General features: G+C 49.8%; 2 protein-coding genes across 2 annotated transcripts in view; both read left to right on the top strand.

The window, feature by feature from the left end:
• Window positions 1-6,075, top strand: part of Synpo (synaptopodin) — a 35,402-nt gene extending 29,327 nt beyond the window's left edge. Inside the window, exon 3 of the mRNA XM_076856700.2 lies at window positions 3,423-6,075. Within this exon, the coding sequence (XP_076712815.2) occupies window positions 3,423-4,091 (669 nt within the window). The 3' untranslated portion in view covers window positions 4,092-6,075. The remainder of the gene's footprint in view (window positions 1-3,422) is intronic.
• A 2,157-nt stretch (window positions 6,076-8,232) lies between these two features.
• Window positions 8,233-21,694, top strand: Myoz3 (myozenin 3). Its single transcript, XM_076856699.2, has 7 exons — window positions 8,233-8,375; window positions 9,590-9,651; window positions 14,665-14,819; window positions 15,777-15,830; window positions 15,931-16,057; window positions 16,428-16,590; window positions 19,424-21,694. Exons 2-7 carry the CDS (start codon window positions 9,591-9,593, stop codon window positions 19,590-19,592), a joined length of 729 nt encoding a protein of 242 aa, XP_076712814.2. The 5' UTR covers window positions 8,233-8,375; window position 9,590; the 3' UTR covers window positions 19,593-21,694.
• Window positions 21,695-22,447: the final 753 nt, after the last annotated feature.

Raw genomic sequence — 22,447 nt, 5'->3', positions numbered from 1 at the left:
CGAACCACAAACTGAGGGGGCATGCTTGGGGAGCTGTAAAGGAGCTTAGTTCCTTCATGCCACATCCTCCCCAGAACAAGGTGAAGCCCCCTGCCCTGGGCCCTTGCTCCCTTCAACCCTGGGGGCCAGCCGTGGAGGAGCCCACCTTCCATCCTATGGCTGGGCTGAGCTCTTCTCCCAACTTTGTTTTCTCTCCTGTTCTCAATACACTCTGCCTCAAATCCATCTTGCTTCTTTCTTTATTCTCTGCTGCTGCTGGGTCATGGCTCCCTTGCTCCTGGTTCTGGCCTGGGCCGTGGAGTGGACTGGTCAGCCACTGTGTGTGAGTGTAGTGTGTCCTCGTGTGTTTGGATCTGCTGGGGCTACCGTAGTTAGGTGCTGCCTGGGAAGTGAAGGCTGCCCTCTCTTCCCCAGGTTAACCCGCAGGGACCCAGACTCCTGTTCTGCTTTCTCCTTCCCTCAGAGTCTGACCACAATGGCCGTTGAGCAAGGGGGGACCATGCTGCCTCTTATGGCCCAGATGTATTTATTTTTTTATTTACTGGTGCTGGGGATTGAACCTGGGACCTTGTGCACACTATGGAAGCTCTCTGCCACTGAGTCACATCTCCAGCCCTTGTTTGGGTTCTTGAAAAATGAAACTGAAATGCCTTTCACCAGAGCATTCGCTCTTCTACATTCTACACGTCCCCCCCCCTTCCTATTATCTAAATTTGGTGATTTCCCACATTCATCACCATCACCGCCTGGCTCCTCAAAACACCAAGTTTCTGCCCCTGCTGGAGAGGGAAGAACTGCTAGATGTGTACCTGGTTCCTGTGTGGCCTTGCACAGCCCCTCCCATCTCTGGCCTCAGTTTTTCCTTCTGTGCAGATAGGAGTGTCGAAGGTGGGAGCTCTGTTTGGTCTATGCTAGCCAGAGGCTGACTGCTCTGCCTTTACCCCAAACATGTGCTCTGTTGTGGGACTGGGGCAGGGTTGACTGGGTGCTATTCTCTGAATTTTCCACCTAGTGCATTTCCAAGGAGATCGGCATATATGGTGCATTTCTACTTTGGCAGAAAGTGAACAGTTCTGATTTTCTGCAGTGTTTTTGTATTGTGAACCCCCCAACCCCCATGCAGAGTCAGTCCCTGGACGTGGAGTTAGTATGAGGTCAGGCCTGGCCGTCCTCCAGAGGCTGAGGAGCTGTTCACCACTACCCACAACATCCCACCCTCTGCTCGAGCTGCTTGCTTTCAGGGTCCTGGCTAATCCTGTTACTCCCTCTACTTGTTGAACCCCGTAATCATCTTGTGGCCACAAAAGGCAAAGACAACATTTTAGAGTTTTTGACAGTTATTGTAGCTCCCCCGGGCCCGGCCTCCTTTCCTGGTTGAAAAGCCTGTTCTTCTGCCTTGATGGCTCTTCTCGAGTCATGAGCTCTTGTCCCCACCTTCCTGCTCAGGAGGGCATGGTAGTTGGGTATAGGATATGCCCGAGCACACCCTGAAACTCTGGGTTGAGCTTCTACTCCTTCCTATGTGGCCAGGACCTCCCTGTAAGCTCCTCTCCCTGTGACATGGGCTCTGCTTCCACAGGTGGCTCGATGCACACTTCCTGGGATGTGTCAGACATAGAGCTGCTCTCAGGTTCTCCAGCTCAAACTCTGCACAACTCTTGACCCTGAAACAGGGTTCTCATGCTGAGTCGTAACCTCTCTATTCATGGTTGAAGCTTGGATGTCCTCAGGAGGTCTCTAAAGTCCAAGGCACCATGAAAAACTTCCTCTCCAGGCTGTTGCATGACGTTCCTCTTTAGGTTAAAGGGCTCTATTCCGAGAGTCTGGGCTCAACTAGCACTGCTGCCTTGTGTTTGGAGAACAGTATAATCTCTGCCTATTGCTTCCTTTTTCTGGGAGAAACTAGCTTTTTTCAATAGGTTGAAAGGATGACTGGCTTGACTGTGGCTGATTGCTGATTGGAGGAAAGAATGATCTTGTGGGGGGTCTAGATTTGATTGGGTAGGAGGCAAGGAATGAATGGACTGACTAGTTAGGGACTCAGATGGATGGATGGCTGTTGGTGAATTTGGATTGGATTGCGAGCCCTAGTAGACTGGTTATTGCTGGAATCTGATTGGATCAACAGGATCATCAGTGGGATGGTTAGAGAAATATAAGCTCGGCATGGATTTCCAAGTCCTCCACTTCCAAGCCAGATAAAACTGATGACAAGGGAGGTAGCCTTTGAGCAGCAGATAGTTACACAAACATTTCAGGGGAGGGGGGATGGCAGAATATAGTGGGCTGCTATCTACACCTCTGAGCTTCATTTTCATCATTAGGAAATTAGGTGTGACTATGCCCGCTACCTCCTCACCACTTTGTTGTGAGGAATCAACGAGAGATATAGGATGAGAAACAACCTTGCAGACAGGCAAGTCCTTGAACGGAGGAAACAGGTATGGCAGAGTGCATGGCAAAGTAGTGCTTTATAGCCTCAAGCATGTTCACTATCTGGAGTCACATTCCTCTCCTGGTGCCAGCAAAAAGTCCAACCAGGGGAATGTGCTGCCTAGGGAAGACCGACTGGCCTTTCATCTGTCAGTAGGAACTCCCTCCCTCCTTAGGCATCAAGGAAAAATAAGGAGGTCATCATAGCAACATAGCAAATGTTTTGGGGCTGAGGGAGTCTTCATTAAGTCCAACTTTAATAATAGTAGCTAATAGTTTTAAATTTAACTTTTTGTGTGTGTGCCAGAAATTGAACCCAGGGCCTGGTGCACACTAGCTAAGTGCTGTATCATTGAGCCACATTCCAGCCCTTAAATTTAACTGTTTTGAAAAAGATAATATATGCACATAAAAAAATCTAAACTTCTATAGAAAGTAATATCTTAAAAAGCCTCGGACCCACTCCCCTGAGGCTTGTATGCTCTGACTCTACTGATAAAACTATTTCCTAACCAGTAACCATTTCGGTTAGTTTCACATGTACCCCTCCACTATCTCTTTATGGTAATTAACATCTATTGCGCACTTTCCTATAAGCAATATGCGAATACATATAACTGTCTTTTACAGGAGTCACCTCTCTCTCTCACATGGACTCTACAGTGTACCATTTTACAGAGGAGGAAACTAAAGCCCAGAGGGAGCAAGAGCTTGCCAATAAATTAACAAGTCTGTCTCCAAAGCTAGCGTTCTTTAACCCTAGTCATCGTCCCTTCCCCTTGTCCTCCGTTTAAAAGCAGAGGCTGACCCCGATAGCGTGGGCTTTTAAAAACATTCTGGGCTGGGAGTTGGGTCACCTGGGTTTCATTGCAGGTTCTGCCTGACTTTGGTCAGTGCATTTCTATCCTTATAGAAAATACAAATCAGACTCAGTCCCTTCCAAAACCAGCACTAAAAACCTGCCTTCACCCTCTCTGTTTTCTCCCCAGGACCGCCAAGAGAGCCTGCCCACTTCCCCGCCCTGGACGCCCAGCGCGTCCCGGCCCCCCAGCAGCCTGGACGGCTGGGTGAGCCCAGGACCGTGGGAGCCGGGCCGCGGGAGCAGCATGGGAAGCCCCCCGCCGCTGCCGCCGCCGCCCATGTCTCCCTCGTGGAGCGAGCGTTCAGTATCTCCGCTGCGAACCGAGACCGAGGTGCGTCCGCCCAGCCGCCAGCTGCAAGCGCTCCTGGCGCGAAACATCATCAACGCGGCCCGGCGCAAGAGCGCCTCCCCGCGGCCAGCGGGCGCCGAGAGTCTGAGGCCCTTTTCTCCTCCCGGGGTGCCGCCGCCGCCGCCGCCGCCACCGCGCATGCGCTCGCCGCAGCCCACCCGCTCCAACCCAGGGGTAGCGAGGGGGGCGGCGTTCACGCCCATTCCGCCGAGCCCCCTGCTGGCCGGGCCCCCGTCCTGCGCCAGTCCCCGGAGCCCAGTGCCTGCGCCGCCTAGGCCCTTTCCCTACCGCCGCTCGCCCACGGACTCCGACGTGTCCCTTGATTCCGAGGACTCTGGGGTTAAATCGCCTGGCATCCTCGGCTACAACATCTGTCCCCGAGGATGGAACGGTAGCCTGAGGCTCAAACGTGGCAGCCTCCCCACCGAGACCTCTTGCACCACCTAAAGCCCCACCCCGAGAGGGCCCAGCAGTAAGAGAAGTCATCAGTGTTGGGGAATCCCCGCACCTCGACCCCAAAGGATCTGGCCTCATTGAATAGCCCCAGAGCTAAGTGGTCAGAAAAGAGCGTTTTGGGCTTGGGAATGGAGTAGGTACCCAAGCTTGGGTTTTAATCCACGCTGTATCATTCAGTGGTATGACCCTGGGCTAGACCTTCCCTCCGTCTGACCCTCAGCTTTCTCATCTGTTTAATGCAGCTTTGGACAAGGCAGTCGCCAAACATCTAAATTTCCCCTTCTTTCAAACACACACACACACACACACACACACACACACACACACACGTGCCTTGGAGGGTTCAGTTGTGCATATGGACCCTTGGACTTGCTGCATTCCAGGGTTCCACACCCCTTCTTGGCTCTTTGCTCTCTGGAGCAAATAAGGGGTATATTCATAAGAACCTAGGCTATGTCCCCAGTCCAGGCCCTGACTTGACCACCCAGCTCCCTGGCACCAAGTCCCAGGCAGGAGCAGCTGTTTTCCATCACTTCTCAGACAGGCTCTATTTTTACCCAGTGACCTTTAGAGAGATCTCCCAAGCCAGCTCAAGGTGCCTTCCTAGTTCCTCTGGAGAAAAGGAGCAGGAAGATTCTTCCTGGGTCTTGTCACGCTACTTTCTCCATCCCAGGTCAGACTGTCCATGTCATCTCTTCTGCAGCCAGGACAGTAATTTTCTGCAGTCTTGGGCCTCCAACCTGCCTGTCTTCTGGGTCTGTTCATGGCAGGTTCTGGTCTCAAAGCTGGGCTGAAGAGAGAAGAAGAAATAGAGTTACCCTCTGGCCTTACCTATTGCCCTCAGTTTGGAGCTGCCCATTTGGAAAGAGAGAGGCAAAAAGTTATAGAAAGTATGCAAGCTGCGGCCAGGATGCACAAAGGAGAGTCTAACAGGAGATAGATTGTCTCAGATCACCTCCAAGGGCTCTCCTAGTCCTCAGATGCGTTACATGGTATTAGGAAGTGGGAAGGGGGTTGTGACAGATGGGCTGAGCTTGAATTCAGGGGCAGATGAGCTTAGGTAGTAAGTGAAGGATTAGGCCAGAGTCAGCCTAGGTTCTGGCCACTTAGGAAGTGCCTCCCTCTTCAGTTTTAGGCCACAGCCCCAGTGTCCATATCATAACCAGAAGAGTGGGCATTGTCTCACCCAACTCTTTATCATTGCAGTCTGGCCTAGCTCATGCCTAGTCCCAGTGACCTTGAGGACCTAGCTACAGGCCCTAGCCATCCTTCTTAGCTCTGATTCTAGTCCCTAGGAGGGAACTGGAGAGGAATGTGGCTGTTCTGTAGTTTCCAGAGCTGAATGGTGGGGTCCTCTATAAGTTCAGATGATCAGATTCAGAATACTTTGCCTGGATGCAGCAGGGTGGTAGCTGAAACTGGTTGAGGATCAAGTATATGTAGGAGAAAGAATATTAGGATGTTGCTAAAGGTGAGGAACAGTATGATTTGGGGTTAAGGGTAGACTTACCCACCCAGCAGAGTAACATTAGTCATAGAATCTTCCATGTAAGGCTAGGGAAAGCAAGGGTCATGATGGAAGAGAATCAGGATTGGGATGGGGCACACTTTGGAATAAAGGAGTGATCCCAGAGGATTCTTAGGGCCTGGGGACACATGCCCTGTTGATAGGAAGATGAGATGGGACTCTTCCTCATTTAATAAGTGACTACACTTACCAAAGCCCCCTACCTGCAGGGACCCTTGTAGCATAGGAAACCAGGGCTATGAGTACCTCCTCCTAGAGAAGAGAAACTGAGGCCTCTGGCTGATGCAGTGGCAAAGAGGAGCCATTTCTAACTGCATTTCTCCACAGAGCCAGCAGGAGGCAGCCTTGGGAGGCTGCAGTTCTTTCTCTGATTGTTCTCTCCTTAGGATTGCCTTCTCCCTGACCCTCTCTAACCGTTTAAGAGATTGCTTGTGTACTGCCTCTAACCTCCAGTAGAATTCAGCTAAATAAATGCTTCCTGCATTCTTCCGCCTCCTGTGTCATTTTTGGCTTAGCTAAAGCCCTTCCCTTCTCCCCAGATGTGGCATAGTCCATGGGACACTGGGTGGGGGGGGGTGGGAATATCTGAGACACATGGACTGAGAACTTGGGGTTATGCAGCCCTGAGGAGAGATGGTGAACAACGGAAAAACTTAGAACCATAGAAGTTGTGTTGTCCCTGGGTTGAAATCCTGGTTCCATCATTGACTAGTTAGGTGGCTCTGAGTGAGCCCACTCCAGCAGGTCTCAACTTTCCCCTCTTTTTAAATTAAAAAAAAAAATTGGTAGTTTGCCTTTATTTATTTGTTTATTTTTATGTGGTGCTGAGGATCAATCCAGTGCCTCACACATGCGCAACAAGCACTCTGCCACTGAGCTACAGCCCCAGCCCTCAATTTCCCCATCTTTGTAATGAGAGAGTTAGATCAGATAATGTCTCAGGGTGATATTGCCCATGCCCTGACTCGATGTCACTGACATTGGAGTGGGCAGAGCCTACCTGGGTCAGGGTGTTCTGGGGCTGCTTCCTTGTGGAAGGTCAGGGATCCAGGGCAGGAACAGGAGCCATTATGAGGAGTCACATCTGAGTCTGGACACTAGTGAGGTCAGGACCCAGACTTTCAGGAGTAATCTTCTCCTATATCCTTTGCCTAAAAAAGAAGATTGTGGCCCACTCGCAGGTGAGGGTAAGCCTTCCTGGCGGACATCACTTGCCTTTCCTCTCCAGCAGCTCAGGCCCAGCAGACACTGAGCAGAGTTGCCCAGGGGACAGGACCACAGCAGACTCCAGTCTTCCATCCCTACCAGGTGTCAGAATTGTGCCCTGGAACAACTTCACCAAAACATAGGCATGGGTGTTCCTGTCCCTCCTGTGCCCACACTTTCCCAGGAGTGGTTTGTGTGCCTCTGACCCAGCCACAACTTCAGATGGAACCTCTGAAGTTTACTTACTGCTTACAGTTGATTTCACCCTAGTACCCGACATTTCAAACTGAGCTCCTCCCAACAGAGCTGTCTCTGCCCCCGCCCCACCCTGCTCCTGCCCGATTCTTACCTTAGTTCCCGAGTCAGTCACAGGAGTCAGGGGCAGCTCCTGTTTCTCCCCTTTCACTTTCAATCCCTCAATGAGACCTGTGGATTCTCCAAGTACCCTTGATGCCCCTTCAGTTCTCCATCCCCTCTGTCCCTGCCCAGGCTAGCCACCCCTGTCTCACCTTGCTCCCCTTGGTAGCCAGGTATCTGTTGCAAATGCCAATCTGACCACTCCACTTCACTAGTGAGTTTCCACAGCGGCCTTCATAACAGCTTCCTTCTGAGAAGCCTGCTGTGATCTCACGCCTGCCCACCAGCTGGGCCTCATCTCACACCATGGCCCCACGGCCCTGGCTCTGGTTCTACTCGCCAACCTCTTACCATCTTTACCAGTGCTGTGTCCTTCACCTGCACTGCCTTTACCCACCTCTGTCCCATGAACTCTCACTCAACCTTCAAGGCCCAAGTCAAATGTCTCCCTTTGTGGAAAGCCTCCCCACCCTCCAGGTTGAGCTGGTGACAGGCTCTCCTGCTCCCCTGCTCCCCTGGCTCTCCCAAAGACTTTCCCATGATGCATCACAAGGCTTGTGGCCTGAGAGAGCTCTTTGAGGACAGTGCCCTTGCTTATTATTTTCAGTTCAAGAGAGAGGCTGAGAGAATGTGAGAAGGTGGAGGGAGGGAGCGAAGAGAGGAGGAAGGAAGGAGACAAAGGATAAGTCAAGCAAAAATATCAGGAAGAGTTCATTCATCCATCCACACATTCATTTATCCAACAGATATCTATTGAGCTCCTATCCAACACTGTTGTAGGCCTAAGAACATGACAGTTAACAAGTTGAAGTGAGCAGCAACTGATTCTCAGTATTTCCAGGTGACCTGGACATGTGCGCTTGTGCATGTGTACCCGTGGGTGCAAGCCCTTCTGTCTGCAAGGGCCTGCTGCCGGAGCACCTGTCTTCCCTAGGGCCTGGTGCTTTCTTTTAGCATCTGGCCCCGGCTCCTGTTGCAGCCCGAAATAAGGCTGTGACCCACGACAAGGCAAGAATGATTCTCGTCAGCTGAAGCCAGAGCTGGCTACAGGGCACACTCTGATCACTGAGCGCTGACCGCCGACTGTGACAGATACTGACCACGCAACTCTCAGCTTCCCGACAGAGGTGTTAATCTTGAGGGTCGGATACTCCTTCCTGACCACTGTGGTTTCACCCTCTCAGGTACCAGGATCCTAAGGGAGCTGGGGGAGCTGTGGGGAGTGGGTGGAGGAGGCTAGGCGATTCCCAGAGGACCTCTTCCCCCAGCAGGGACAGGGCCCTGCAGAGGATCCGGGGAGTTTGGGGCCTCATGAAAGCCTGGATCCTGGTTGGGAGGAGGGGAACAAGTTCTAGGTTCTCTCCATGAAATGGGGAGGGGGTGACTAGGATTAAAGGTTGGGGATAGATAATGGCTCTGCCCAGGACTTCAGGGTCATTAGGCAGCGGAGGGAAGTCGCTTCCTGTCTGTAAATAGGACCCCTGCACCTGTCAATTCTGGTAAGGGGAGTGTTTATCCAGAAATAGATCTGTGGACTGTGGCATTCTAAAGATCAGAGTCGGGGCACTCTCTATCATCTCTTGATCACCCCAAATGTGTGTGGTCACACTCATGTTTACTTACAGTTCTAGCTGTTCATGATACCCCGAAGCTCAGCATGGATCCCTATGATTAGCTCAACCCTCTTAAATCACATACGGGGCAACCGAGGCACAGAGCTGGAGAGCTACTTGTTCGCAGTTGCAGGTTGCTTAGCTTAGTGTCCACTGACTAACCCAGGGTCCTTGCAGGTGTGTGTGTGGGGGGGGACACAGATAGGGGCACATTTTTTCCTGAGGGAAGGAATATGGTAAGACCTGGAATCAAAGGAGAGGGGCACTGGGGTGGGTGGTCAGCCAGGGAGCCCAAGGGTGCTGCCTCCTTCCCCGGGAAAGAGTTCAGTAATCTGGGTTTGGGGCCTGCAAGGGTTCTCTGAGGCTCTGGGGCTTATTTTAATCACAAATGGTCTCCAAGATTCCTGGAAAGTGCCGTGAGATGAAAAAGGGGAGTTGGAGGAAGAAGAAGAGGAGGGTCGAGGGAGAGCACTGTGGAAGTCAGTGCAGGGTGGGTACTGGGGGAGGACCTAGGATGGCTCTCAGTGCCTCCCTAGCAACATGGACCCCATTTGTCTGACCTCAAGCACCTCCCCTGTCCTCCCTGAGCCTCAATCTCCTCCCTTCTACAAAAAGACCTGGAAGCCCTTTTCAGCTCAGACACCTTTGCTATTGATTTGGGGGTGGGTCAAGACTGTTCAGGGCTGGGGCTGGGTGGACCGGGGAGTTGGAGGAAGCCTTGGGAGGGAGAGGTTCAGGGAGGAAGGGGACAGCCTGGCCTATTTGTGGGAGTCTCTCTTCCACAGGATGATCCCCAAGGAGCCGAAGGAGCCAGTGATGGCTGTCATGGGGGACCTTGCCGGACCAGGTAAGATGGGCCCAGTCCGACGCTTTCCTCAAACTCCTCTCTTGGTCCCAGATGGTGGTCACTCAGGCCTGCTGGCCCCAGGCTAGCAAGCAGGTGTGAGTTCCAGAGCCCTGAGGGAGTGCCTGTGGAATCTGCCACCTGAGCGCAGGCATTTCCTGAGGCTTTGAAGGGGCCCTGCCCTTATGTCCACAGGCCAGGAGCTGAGGTTAAATGCCCCATAGTAGGTTCTGACCCCAAGATGACCCTGGCCTTGGTCCCAGCGAAGGCCTTCCTTGAGGGCTCTGGTCCCAGATCAACTGTAGCCACAAGTTCTGGCCTACTTGTTCCTGCTAATGGTACCTACAGGCCTCTCGTGGGCCTCAGGATGACCCAGGCGGCCCAGCCCAGGGCTCGACCCTAGTGGTGGGGGAGCGCATGGCAGGAGAGCCAGAGCAGACCACTCCCTCAAACTCAAACCATCTTACTTCAAAGCTGGCTCATCTAAAGAATAAATCATCTAAAACCATGTTTACCAACCTTGTAAGACCTCTTTATGAACTTCTGGAATAATTTTGAAGTCTGCTTATTTGGTCTACATTAGAGCATTTCAAATATTTTAGAAATGAATTCAACTCAGGGGGGGACACTCAATCTTTAGTGTGGGTCATAGTGGTTCCATGTTTTTGGTTAAAAATAAAGATTCACAACATCTACCCCCAGGGTCTCTGATTTCATAGACCTTAGGGGGTGGGGGTCATACATTTGCCTTTTGGACAAGTGTTCAGGTGACTTCAAAGCTGGTGACAGTGAGCTCGCTCTGAGAAATGCTTGTCCAAGGGCCCCTGTGCAGTTGGCCTCTGTCAGTCCTAAGAAGCAGTCAATCAAGTTGTGCTTTATATGCAAACTTTTAACCTAGCTAGTTTGTGTGTTCTTGCCTCCTATTGTTGGTGTTGTGTTTCTTTTAGCCCCCCCCCACCCCTGATTTTGTGTGCTGAAATATGCAAACATTGTGAGATACTCATACTTCAGTTGGAAGAGTCGGGCAGTGCCTACTCATTTCTGTAGTCTGAGACACACATCATTTATGCCACACTTGAAATATATAACTAGTTGAGAATTGCTAAGCCACTAATTAAAGAAGATTTTGAAATGAAAGAAAAATAGGAAAGAAAAAGAAATCTCATGGTCTCACCACTTAAAGATTCATTTTAAAATAGTAATAATAAAAACACCATCCTTATTGGATGGTTACTGGGTCAGTGTGCTAGGAGATTTGCGTCCTGTCATTTGAGCCCCAAAACAATTCTACAAGTTAGATATTATTATTCCCATTCTGCAGATGAAAAAAAAATTGACTCAAGGAGTGAGGTTTCTGCACACCTCTGGGTAACAGAGCTGAAATTTGACTTGCAATTTCTGTCTCCAGAATTGCTTCTTCTATGTGGTTATGCAAAGAATACATCTTTCTCTCTTTTTTTTTCACACCAAGGACTGAACCCAGGGGTGCTTATCCACGGAGCCACATCCCCAGCCCTTTTTATTTTTAATTTTTTTATTTTGAGACAGGTTTTCACTGAGTTGCTTAGGGCCTTTCTAAGTTGCTGAGGCTGGCTTTGAACTTGCAATCCTCCTGCCTCAGCCTCCCGAGCTGCTGAGATTACAGGCATGTGCCACCATATCTGGCAGAATACATCCATTTAAAAAACTATTCAGACAAAACACCATGAATGACTTTGACAGTGAAAGTTCTTCATAATGGAACTATCTGTAGATGATCACTGTTAACATTCTTGTGTAAGTTCTTCTGTCTACATATGATATGTTTATATAGATACACATGCACATGAGCTAAATACTGTGTGCTGTGTTCTTTGGCTACTTCCTTTTTTCACTTAGCAACATATCACGGACTCCTTTGCACACTACCATGATTTATCTTACTGCCTCCTCCCCTCAGTTTCCCTGTGTGTGTGGACATGTCATTTATATTTAATCAACCTTTAATGGTGGTCGTGAGGGTGGAATCCTTAGGAGTAGAGCCCAGGAGTCTTGTGCAGGTAAACCGCAGCACCTGGGTGGCCCTCATTGTTGCTGGCAGCCAAGTCCCTCTCCCCAGCCCGGACACCCCTCCAGACGACTTACTCTCTCAGGTGACTTTGGCAACCCAAAGCCCCCACTTTCACTCTCAGCTAGTGACCTTGCTACTATAGTTTTCGCTGAGAAAACTATAGTAGCTCAAAGAAAACATCTGCAAGCCCCCTTTGCCACATCTGCACACTGGCTTGCATCTGTTCTCAATCCTTCTTTGCCTGAGAGGGTGATGAATGCTCCTCACACCTGTCTGGTGCCAGCCCTTCTAGCTGGACAGGACACCCTGCTCTGCCCCTTCTCAGGCTCAAGGACATTCCTCCAGCATTTCTCCCTTGTGCATTATCAGATGGTCCCCACAGCTAACACTCAGGCCATTATCTCCCCGTTACAAACCAGCCCCCTTGGATCCCATGCAGCCTGCTGCCACAAGCCTTGAAAGCACCGATGCTTTTCTTCCCATTCTGTCTTTTTAACACGTCATATGCCAGTTTCCAAACACACGCGTAAATAGAGGGTGCCACCCTTTATTCCTGGATCCCCAAGCAAATACCAAAGAGCACTTCATGGCATCCCCTAAATTCTTCAGCATCCATGAAAATAAGAAAAAAGACATTTCCTTATATGCCACTAAAAAATATTAGCACCTTCAGCAAAATTAGCAGTAATGATTTAACAACATCTACTAGCCAGTCCCATATTTAGCTTTCTGCAGTTTTCTAGTTTATTTTAATCAGGATCTAAACAAGGGTCATAGTTTTTATTTGGTTGCCATGCCTCTTAAATCTCTTTTAATCTAAAACAACCCGCCCCCTTCCCCCATGTCATTGACTTGTTTGAAGAAAACAGGCCAGTTGCCCTGTAGAACGTTCCAAGTCCTGGCCGTGCCCACCGCTCCCCTGTGGGATGTGAAGGCTTGTTCTCTGTCCATTTTCTCTTGAATCCTCTCCAATCAGACTTTCACACCCAAATGCTCCATAGAAACAGTGTGAGTGAAGATTACCAGGGACTCTATGTTACTAAATACGAGAGTCAATTTTCAGCAGCACTTGACCTCTTGGTCACTTTGTTATCCCAGAAATCTTCCAGCATTTAATTTCCAGGACACCATCCCCTTTAGATGTTTTTTTTTTTTTTTTTTTTTTTTTCCTCCCTCACTGGCTAACTGCTCCTTCCCAGGCTCCAGGGCTGGTTCCTCTCATCTAAATGTTGGAAACCTCAGGGCTCAGTCTTGACTCTCTTTATCTTTTCTCATTTCTTCCTGATCTTTTTCAGCTTCCTGGTTTAAAATATCATTTCATAGAGCTGGCACATGAGCCTGTGTGATTCTGATTTTATTTTAATAAGTTAGCTAATTCATTAATTTTCTTCTGTCTGGGATTTGAACCCAGGGCCTTGCCCATGCTAGGTAAGTGTTCTACCACTGAGCTACACCTCCTGCCTTGTATCTGATTTCAGTTGGACAGCATTGGCCATGCTGGTGACATACCTTCTGCTCTCCTGCCACTCTGTCCACCAAAAAGCTTTTCTCCTTAGTCAAATGTAAAAGTTTGCATTTTGTCGGCAGGGAAAGCACAGATTTGGGGGATGGACCCCATACTACTAAGGACAGTCATCAGCCAGATGACAAATCCTAACCATGAGAAGGGAAAGAAATGTAATGTTCGGCATTGAAAAACAACGGCAGCAAAATACCATTTATAAGCTCACCAGTCTCTAATTTTTTAAAACCTGCAGGTCAGTTTTCTTTCATGAACATCAGAGTCACATGCCCTACTCAGCATTTCTTGGATGTCTGCAAGGCTCCTCAAACTGAATTTTGAACACAATTGGGAGTTTAAATATAGACTAGATATATTAGAAAAAAACAAAATATGTTCATTTGGAAAAGTGGTGTCTCTTTAATTGATAAAAACAAGTTACAAAGCATGTTTGCTATGATTTCACTAAAAACTCACATATGAATATGTAGTTATTAAAAGACTTGAAGCCGGGTATGGTGACCTACACCTACAATCCAGCAGCTTGGGAGACTGAGGCAGCTGGATCACAAGTTCAAGGCCAGCCTCAGCAAAAGCAAGGCCCTAAGCAACTCAGTGAGACCCTGTCTCTAAAAAAAAAAAAAAAAAAAAAAAAAAGAAAGAAACATAAAAAGGACATGAAATATCATACACTTCAGTGTTAATATTGGCAACCTTTGAGTGACAGATAATGATATTTCTTTTTCTTTTTTTACTTATATGTAAATTTTCTAACTTTTAAAATGCACATTTATGTTTTTATAATAATAAGAGATTATTTAAAACTTAAAAAGAGAGCTGGACATGGTAGCACATGCCTTAGGAGGCTGAGGCAGGAAGCAAGTTCAAGGTCAGCCTGGGCAACATATGAAGCCCCATCTCTTAAAAAAAAAAAAAAAATTAAGGGTCTGGGGATATAGCTCAGTTGGTAGAGTGCTTGCCTTGCATGCACACTGCCCTGGGTTCAATCCCCAGCACCACAAATAATAATAATAAAAAGTTTAAAAGACAGATGTCTAAAGTCAGACTTCTGGTGTTTCTCTTCCCTCATCCTTTTCCATCTGGCTGAGCCCTTTCTGCTGACTCAGGTCAGAAATCTTGCAGTTAACTCTCCTCTCACACCCCGCACCTGTGGTTTATTTAAACAGTTTAGAATCTGACCATTTCTCACACCTTCACCACAGTGGGCAAGAACCTGCATGAGAGATTTATGACATAGGTACAAATGGCCAAAGAACAGAGTATCGTGCTCAAATAATTCAGCTCTGAGCAGGGCAAACCGTCCTCAGGTGGGCAAGGAGTCCAGACCGCGGTGACGCAGCCATTCTGGTACACAGCATACGGTGCTGTGACAGGGGCCCTCAAGGCGGTGGCCAGGAGTGCCCTGGGGTTGGGTAGTAAAACTCGCTCTGGCCTCTCCCGGCAGTCCCTACGCTGGACCTGGGGAAGAAGCTGAGCGTGCCCCAGGACCTGATGATAGAGGAGCTGTCGCTTCGCAACAACCCAGGATCCCTCCTCTTCCAGAAGAGGCAGCGCCGGGTGCAAAGGTTCACCTTCGAGCTGGAGGAGAGTCAGCGGGCGGTGAGTAGGTCTCCATTGTGCTCATGGAGAAACTGAGGCCAAGAAAGAGCCAGACCAAGGACCTCTGGCTCCTGGAGAGTCTCTGCAGCTGGGGAGACTGGGGTGCCCCCATCCGACTGAGCCCCTGCTTTGCTGTGTGATCCTTGAGAAGGGTTCTCCCTGCAGGCGTCTCTCCCAGAGACAAATCACAAAGTGAGTCGGGAGGATGAGCTGTGCTGTCCTGGGTGTACAGAAACTGATAAAGAACAGCCAGCCGTGTGCTCTGGGGTGGATTGCAGTGCGCAGGAGTGAGTTCAGACTTCGGCTTGATCTAAGATGGACAATGCATGGTGCTTTTTAAAATTTTTGTCTTTCTGCTTGAAGAAGAAAAAGGTCATGGACCAATCTGCTGGCAGAAAAGGAGGGTGGGAATGGTTGATTCCTAGGCTTGGAAAAGGCTGCAGGCAGTTTCAGGTACTTCTAGTGAAAATAGAAGTATTTTACCCATACTCCACTCCATTTCTGAGCCACACAAGAGGCAGCCGAGAGGGAACGATGTGACGGGAACAATAAGGATGCCAAAACACCTACCTCTGCCGTGCACCAGACAGTGCTGGCCAAGCGCTTTCCAGTTTATCCTTGCATGGAGTGCTGGGAGGTAGATACCACCATCACGGTGATGCCCACTTGAAAGAGAAGAGAACTGGGGCTCAGGGAAGTATCTTGTTGAGACTCCATGACAAGTGCAGGGAACAGCGAGCGTTCTTCTGTTCTAGGCACTGAGCCTAGTATTGTAACTATCCATCCTTCTAACATGCCCTGGAGATGAATGCGAGGGTTCTTGCCCTTTCCCCCTCTCTCTCTCTCTCTCTCTCTCTCTCTCTCTCTCTCTCTCTCTCTCTCTCTCTCTCTGGTGGAGAAGAACCCTGGCACCGTGCCCCCTGAGCCTCCCTGTGGTTTATCTCCCCACCCCCACAGATCCTGGCCGGAAGCGCCAAGAGGAGCGTAACTGGAACCGCGGAGGCGGGAATGGTGAGCGCCGAGGGAGACCTTCGGGAGGGGCAGCTGCGGGAAGGGGCGGGGCAGCTGTCTGTGGCTGTCCGAGCCTCTGAGCGCCCTGCCCTGTGCCCAGGTTGCCAATGGCCCCGAGGGGCCGAACTACCGCTCCGAGCTCCACGTCTTCCCGGCTTCGCCCGGGGGTCCCGAGGACTCCCACCCAGCAGCGGCGTCGGTCCATAGCCCAAGCGCTCTGGCGCCAGGTGAGTGGCCGCTTTGAGTCCTGGCCACCAGGGCTGAAACGCAGGGAGCGACCGCGCCCCCAACACACCAGATCGGAACACAAGCCCAGAGAGTGGCAGCAGTGCGCCCAAGGTCACACAGCGAGTCAGAATCCGATCCCAAACTAGAAGAACCCTAGGTTCACTTGCTCAGGTCCTCTTCGTTTCCTGGGATGAGGGAGGGTCCCCTTTGCTGGAGCAACTGTGACATTCCTTTCTCCACTCCTCCTAACTCCAGCCTTGCGCCCCCAACTTCGTCAGCTGGGTGGGGATGGGAGTGGGGCGGCGGAGACACAGCCCAGGCGCCCGCTTCTTCACCTCCGCGGGGCACCCACAGCTGCTTCTCCCGCAGGCTACGCGGAGCCCCTGAAAGGCGTGCCGCCTGAGAAGTTCAACCACACGGCCATCCCCAAGGGCTACCGCTGCCCGTGGCAGGAGTTCATCAGCTACCGGGACTACCTGAGCGATGGCGCAAGCTACACCCCCAACCTGCGAGACTATCGGAATTTCAACAAGTAAGGCCAGGCGGGGCGGCCGGGCAGTTTCTGGGAGAGCCCAGGACCTACAGGGTGCCAGAGCGGTAGCCCGAATTTCCTAGTACTTTCCACATGCAAGTTCTAGGTCCAGCACTTCATATGTACTTATTGAGGTCTTGCTAGAACAGTGCCTCAGCACCTAGTAGGTGCTTAATAAAGGTAGGACGAATGAATGGTGAACGTGCCCCAGTCTTGTTGTATTCCCACAAGATGAGGTTGCCGTGCCTTGGTCTCCTCTGTTCTGCTAATAAAGAGACCGAGGTTCAGGAACGACCTGCCCAAAGTCTCAGAACAAGGAGGAAACAGCAGGACTGGGATTCAAGTCTGGGTTTGTGTGACTCCAGAGCTGGTGTCTTGTTCTCCTCACTGTCGTGGGCCACCTCCATGATGGACATCCAGTTCTGCCCTGGAGAGCCCCAGATCTCCCCATTCCAAGGCCAACCCAGCCTTTCCTTACTTGCATCAAGGGTGTGGAAGAGACCTCCAAGGTGTCTATGTGGGTGCCCAAAGCTGGGAGTGGGGCCAGAGGTCAGGGCCACAAAGGAGTGTCATAGATTGGTGTAGGGCATAAGTTGTCCATATGGATTTAAATGCAGACTCCAGGCCTAGCCTGTGTGACCTTGGGTAAGCAATTTAACCTCTCTGAGTCTCCATTGCCCCACCTGTACCTGCTTCACAGCATTGCCATGAGGATGACATGAGAAGCCACAGGCAAAGTTCTGGCAAGTAATAAGTTCTCAATAAAGGACAGCTACAGCTACTACTACCACTGTTACTGCAGGCTGAAATGATGGTTGGAAGAGCTAAAAAGAGAGAACTTCAATAGTATTTTGCCCTGGGGATCCAAAAACAGACCATAGGAGTCAAGACTGGAGTTTGACTTGGAGGCGGGCCTTGGACTGGGGGTGCATTTCAGTTGCAGTTGGCTTCCTCCGTCCGCATCTATTTTTGAACCTACTCCTTTGGCTTAGGCTATATTGAGTGAGGAAAAGAAGTGTCCACAGAGAGGAGGCCACAGTCCAGCTCTTCTGGCACCTCCTCAGACCACACGTGGAGACTGTGTCTGTCTGATAGAGACAGATGGGTGCACTCCAGGGCCTGGCTAGGACGTTTTGAGGCACTTTTAGGGAGGACTGAAGGATGGGAATGGGGGGGGGGGTGATCAGCCTTGAGAAGAGATGGCTCAGGACAGAGGTGACTTCCCTCGGACGGTCGAATACCCAGGGAGGCCCTGATGGGAAGAATCAGGCCCGACAGGCGCTGTGTGAGCCACGAGCCACTGGCAGACATTCTGACTTCCCTGCCAGCCAGGGCGGCCCTGTCCTCCTCCTGGACCCGCAGATCCAGCCTGCCCTGCTATTTAAAACCCGACGCAGACGTTCAGGGCTGGCAGCCAGCTTCCAGGCTGGCTGTCTCTGGGCACATCTCCTACCCATCTCAGGCCTCTGATTGACAGGCGGAGGCACATTCCCACCAGCAGGGGGAAGGCGGTAGGGAGTCCTGGGCCCAGACCTCATCTGAGACAGAAGGAGGAACTAAGGAATCCAGAGGAGGGACAGCGGTATTGGGGGCCCAGTGGGGCTCAGAATGCTGGGCTCTGGGCTTCCAGTCAAGGCCCCGACTGTGAGGCCTGCTTGGCTTGGACAGTGCCCAGCCTGTTCCGGCAGGGCCTGGCTGTTGCTGCCAAAGCTGGGGTGGTCCAGGCAGCAGTGCTTTCCTGGCAGGATCCCAGGCTCTGGCCCATGGTGTGTCTTTCCACCCCTCTCTCCACTGGCCCCTGCTGCAGGCAAACACCACACGAGCAGTGCTTTATGTTTTCCTTAGAATTAAAACATTGTTTTAAAATCACACACATACATTCTCTTTGAGAAAAAAAAAATAGGCAACTTCAAATAAAAGCAGGGCCCTTTTTTACTGTCCCCCAGGTCCCTTTCCCAGGGCCCTTTCTAAAGGTAGCCCTGTTGTCCGGTTGGCCTGTGTGTTTTTGGAAAACATCGCTAAGGCCGTTGCATACTATAGAGCTTGCGGCCTTGGTTTGTGAGTATCATGTGTTTTGATACTTTGTGTTTTATTCTGTAACTGGCTTTTTTCATCCAACATTATGCTTTTGAAATCTATCACACTGATACCTGTAGATCTAGTTCTTTCCTTTTAAGCTGAAAAAATTCTGTCCTGTGACACACAATTTCTGTCTTGTCCGCTCCTCTGCCAGGGGACATCTGAGTTGTTTCTGGTTGTCACTAAGGCACCATTCATGTCTGCTTCCTTGTGCTTTCATGCATGAGCCTCCTTGAGCCCCACACTTAGAGATGGAGTTGCTGAGTGACAAAGTTGACATAAATTCAGGGTTCAGAAGATCCCACTGAATTGTTCTCCAAGGTAGCAGCACCAATTTGCGCTCTAACCACCCGACTACGAGTGAAACCACCCCTACCACCTCATCAAGGTGGCCTCATCAAGTTATTTCCTTTTGCCAGTCTTTTGGGGGAGAATTTGGTAAATCTCTGTGGTGATTTGCATTTCCCTGATTCTTGCTGGTCTTTTGGATCCTTCCTTCTCTCTCCAATTTGTGGGTATTTTGTTCTAAGTTGAGGTAACAAGAGGAAGGAAAATCTCTTACTCCTTCCCCACTAGGGGCAGACTTAGGAGAGGCCAGAACTGGAGAAACCTGTAACCACAGTGAAAAATCTTTGCTGTATACAAGGGAAAACAGGTCCAGAGAGAGGCAGGTAGGGGCCACATGTGACCTGAATGTCAGCCTTCTGCCATCCCTGCTCCACACAGCCCACCTTTCCTGTTGCTCTTTTCCCAGGACCCCAGTGCCATTTGGAGGACCCCTCATGGGGGAGACCATTCCCAGGGCAGGCACCCCTTTTGTCTCGGAGCCCTTCAGCGGCTTGGAACTCCTCCGCCTCAGACCCAGCTTCAACAGGGTGGCTCAGGGCTGGGTCCGCAACCTCCCAGAATCCGAGGAATTGTAGTCCCAGGCTGAAGCTTCAATTCCTCAGTCTCCAGGCTCAGGTAGTATCTGAAGCCAAGACTCGTGGACAGCACTTCACAGTTTATGAAGAGCCTTCACACCAAACCATTATTGCAAATGGCCTCAAAGGTCACAAAGTTTAATAGTCCCCAAATGCAGATGTGCTTCAAAATCGCCTGGGGACCTTGGTCCTAACACAGATTTCTGGCCTGCCCTAGACCCTTAGCATCAGGATTTCGTGAGTGGAAAATGGATTTCGTGAGTGGAGAATGTTTATCAGTAACCACTACTCCAGGTGATTCCTGTGCGACGGGGCCACAGTTAGTGCCTTTAGGAATCCACACCCATGCAGCTTACACTCCGTTCCCTGATGGTGGTGCACTCACTAGCAGCCCATCTACCTGAGGATATCTCTGATAATTAGAAAGTTTTCCCTTTTACTGAGTTGCAGTTAGTCTTTATCTGTGCATGCTCTAAGTGTTTACTAAGTACCTACTATGTGCCAGACAGTGTGCCAGGCCCAGGCCTTCAGGAGGAAAAAAGATGGTGGAGAGGGCCGATTTGCGAAGGAGTAAATCACCTTAGTTTTCCCTACAGCTCATTGACAATGGAGGAACCAGGTGTCGTAGAGCAGGGGAAGGGTCCCCAAACCTGGTGGTGGGGTGGAATTCCAGAAGTTTCCCAGAGGATTTGAGTGGGGTCTTGCAGGAAGAAGGCGAATTCATTAAGGAAAGAGGTGGGTGGGAGGGCTTTCCTGATAAGTGGATCGGCAGGTGCAGAGGTGGGTGTGGCACTGAGCATAGATGCAGGTTGTCCTGGGGAAGAGAGAGGTTATATTAGGGGTCAGTGAGGTCCAGAAGTGGGGTTTTAAGAAATGGGGAGGTTTTAGCAATGGATTTCGCTGGTTGCTGTGGGGGACACATTGAAGAGGAGCAGTGCTGAGAACCAGGGAGTCTGCAAGGGGTGAGGCCTAGATAGAGGTGTGACCATGGAGATCCAAAGAGGGGTTGCCCTACTGGGCACTTTACAAGAGAGGTGTGGAATGGAGTTCTTATAAGGACTCCCTTCCACCCTCCCTCTGAGCAGGTCCCTTAGTTCTAGGGAGGAGGATGGTGGTGGTGGTGGTGCTTTTTATTGAGTGTCTAGTACTTGGGCTGGGTTCTTGACACACCTGGTTCCTAATTCTCAATATAGCCTGAGAGAAAGGTCTTTTTGTTCTCGATTTACAGATGTGAATGTTCAAGCTGAAAAGAGGGAAATGTCTTAGCCGGGGGCAGAGTCAAAATGGGAACCTGTTTTACTCTTTTTACTATATTGGGTGGCCAAGCCAATGCCCAATCACTCTGGAAGCACTGATGGTGGTGCCTTGCCTTGGAGCTCACAGGTTGAGTGGAGGCTGGGCCACCTGATGGGATGGGATGGGGTCTGATTCTGGCATTGCAAGCCTGGTGAACTTGGGCCAGTCATTTCACACCTGAGACTCTGTTTCTCCATCTGTAAGATGAGTATAGAAACTCCTTTAGGGGGTGCAGGTCACAGTCATGAGGGTTCAGTCATTGTTAGGTTTCTTGCAAGCACCGTTCTTGGCCGGAATCTATGGTTCTTGCAATGGGTGTAGCTTGAGAAGTCAGCTGCCAGGATGGCATTGGGGTCAGAAAAGCTGCCACCTGAAGGAAACCCTCCCATCACTGCAGGGGTCCCTTTGGATGGGAATTCCTCTTCTCTAACTCCAGGCCTGATGGGAGAGTGGTTGCATTTTCCTTTTGGTCTGGAGTTTTGTTCCTTTCCTGGATCCCAAAGGGCCAGCAGACTCTTAGGATTGTTTGCAATGGTGTGTTCTCTAGGATTTAAGGGCCATTGTTTAAAGCTAGGCTTTATGAGTGTAAGACCAAGAATCAAAGTGTCTGGCAAGTAGAAGAGGGGACATGGATTGCCTTGGGTTGGTTCTACCGTGCTCTGGAGGGTAACTACCACTGACAGACACAGAAGAGACTGGGGGAGACTCCTGCAGTCAAAAGTGGATCCTCATTCCCTTCCTCTGATCATGTGAATTGCTGATGTTAAAAAAAGGCTTACTGTAAAAAATAAAAGTAAAATGTGAAAGTATCTGTCCAACACAGTTGCTCTCATGTACATTCATTCCTCTTCCCACACTTCTGCATTCGTTTCTGTTCCTGTGTACTAGAGACAACCAGTTGAAAGTTTGGTCCTTTTAGAATTATAAATTTCTGTGAATTTGTACCCATGTATAGGTATATGGCTATATCTTTGTTTTAATGGACTATTACTCTTCATTCAGCAAGTAAAATTTAGATCCTGAAAAATCAGGTAATTAATCTTTCATATAATCTGGGAAAGTAACCTTCAAATGAAACTATTTTGCCTCTTTTTGTTCTTTATATAAACGAAAAAGGGCCAATATGAGCCCAAACACTGAGAAACCTGACATTAGACATGGCAGAGAATGAACATCAAACTACTATTACATGCAGCCACATGGATGTATCTCAGAAATATAATGGTAAGAGACGGCAAATACATGTTTATGAGTACAAGGAAATGTTTAACATAAAAATCAGAATAGTGGTAATTGGAAGGAAGGATTTACAAATGTGAACAGACTCATAAATGCCTCTGGGATAACTGGAAGTTTTCTACTTCTAGACCTGGGTGATTATCACATAAATGTTCACTTTAAAATATTTAATTTTACATCGATTTTATGCATTTTCCTGTGCATATTTTACCAATAATGCCTTTCAAAAAAGTTAATGAACAAATTAATAGCAGATTAGACATACATGAGGAATTAGGGAACTAAAAGTACCTACAAAGCATCACACAGATGGAAAATAT

Source organism: Callospermophilus lateralis, chromosome 5 (assembly GCF_048772815.1).
Source record: "Callospermophilus lateralis isolate mCalLat2 chromosome 5, mCalLat2.hap1, whole genome shotgun sequence".
NCBI classification, from domain to species: Eukaryota; Metazoa; Chordata; class Mammalia; order Rodentia; family Sciuridae; genus Callospermophilus; species Callospermophilus lateralis.
This window is presented reverse-complemented; position numbering and strand designations above follow the sequence as displayed.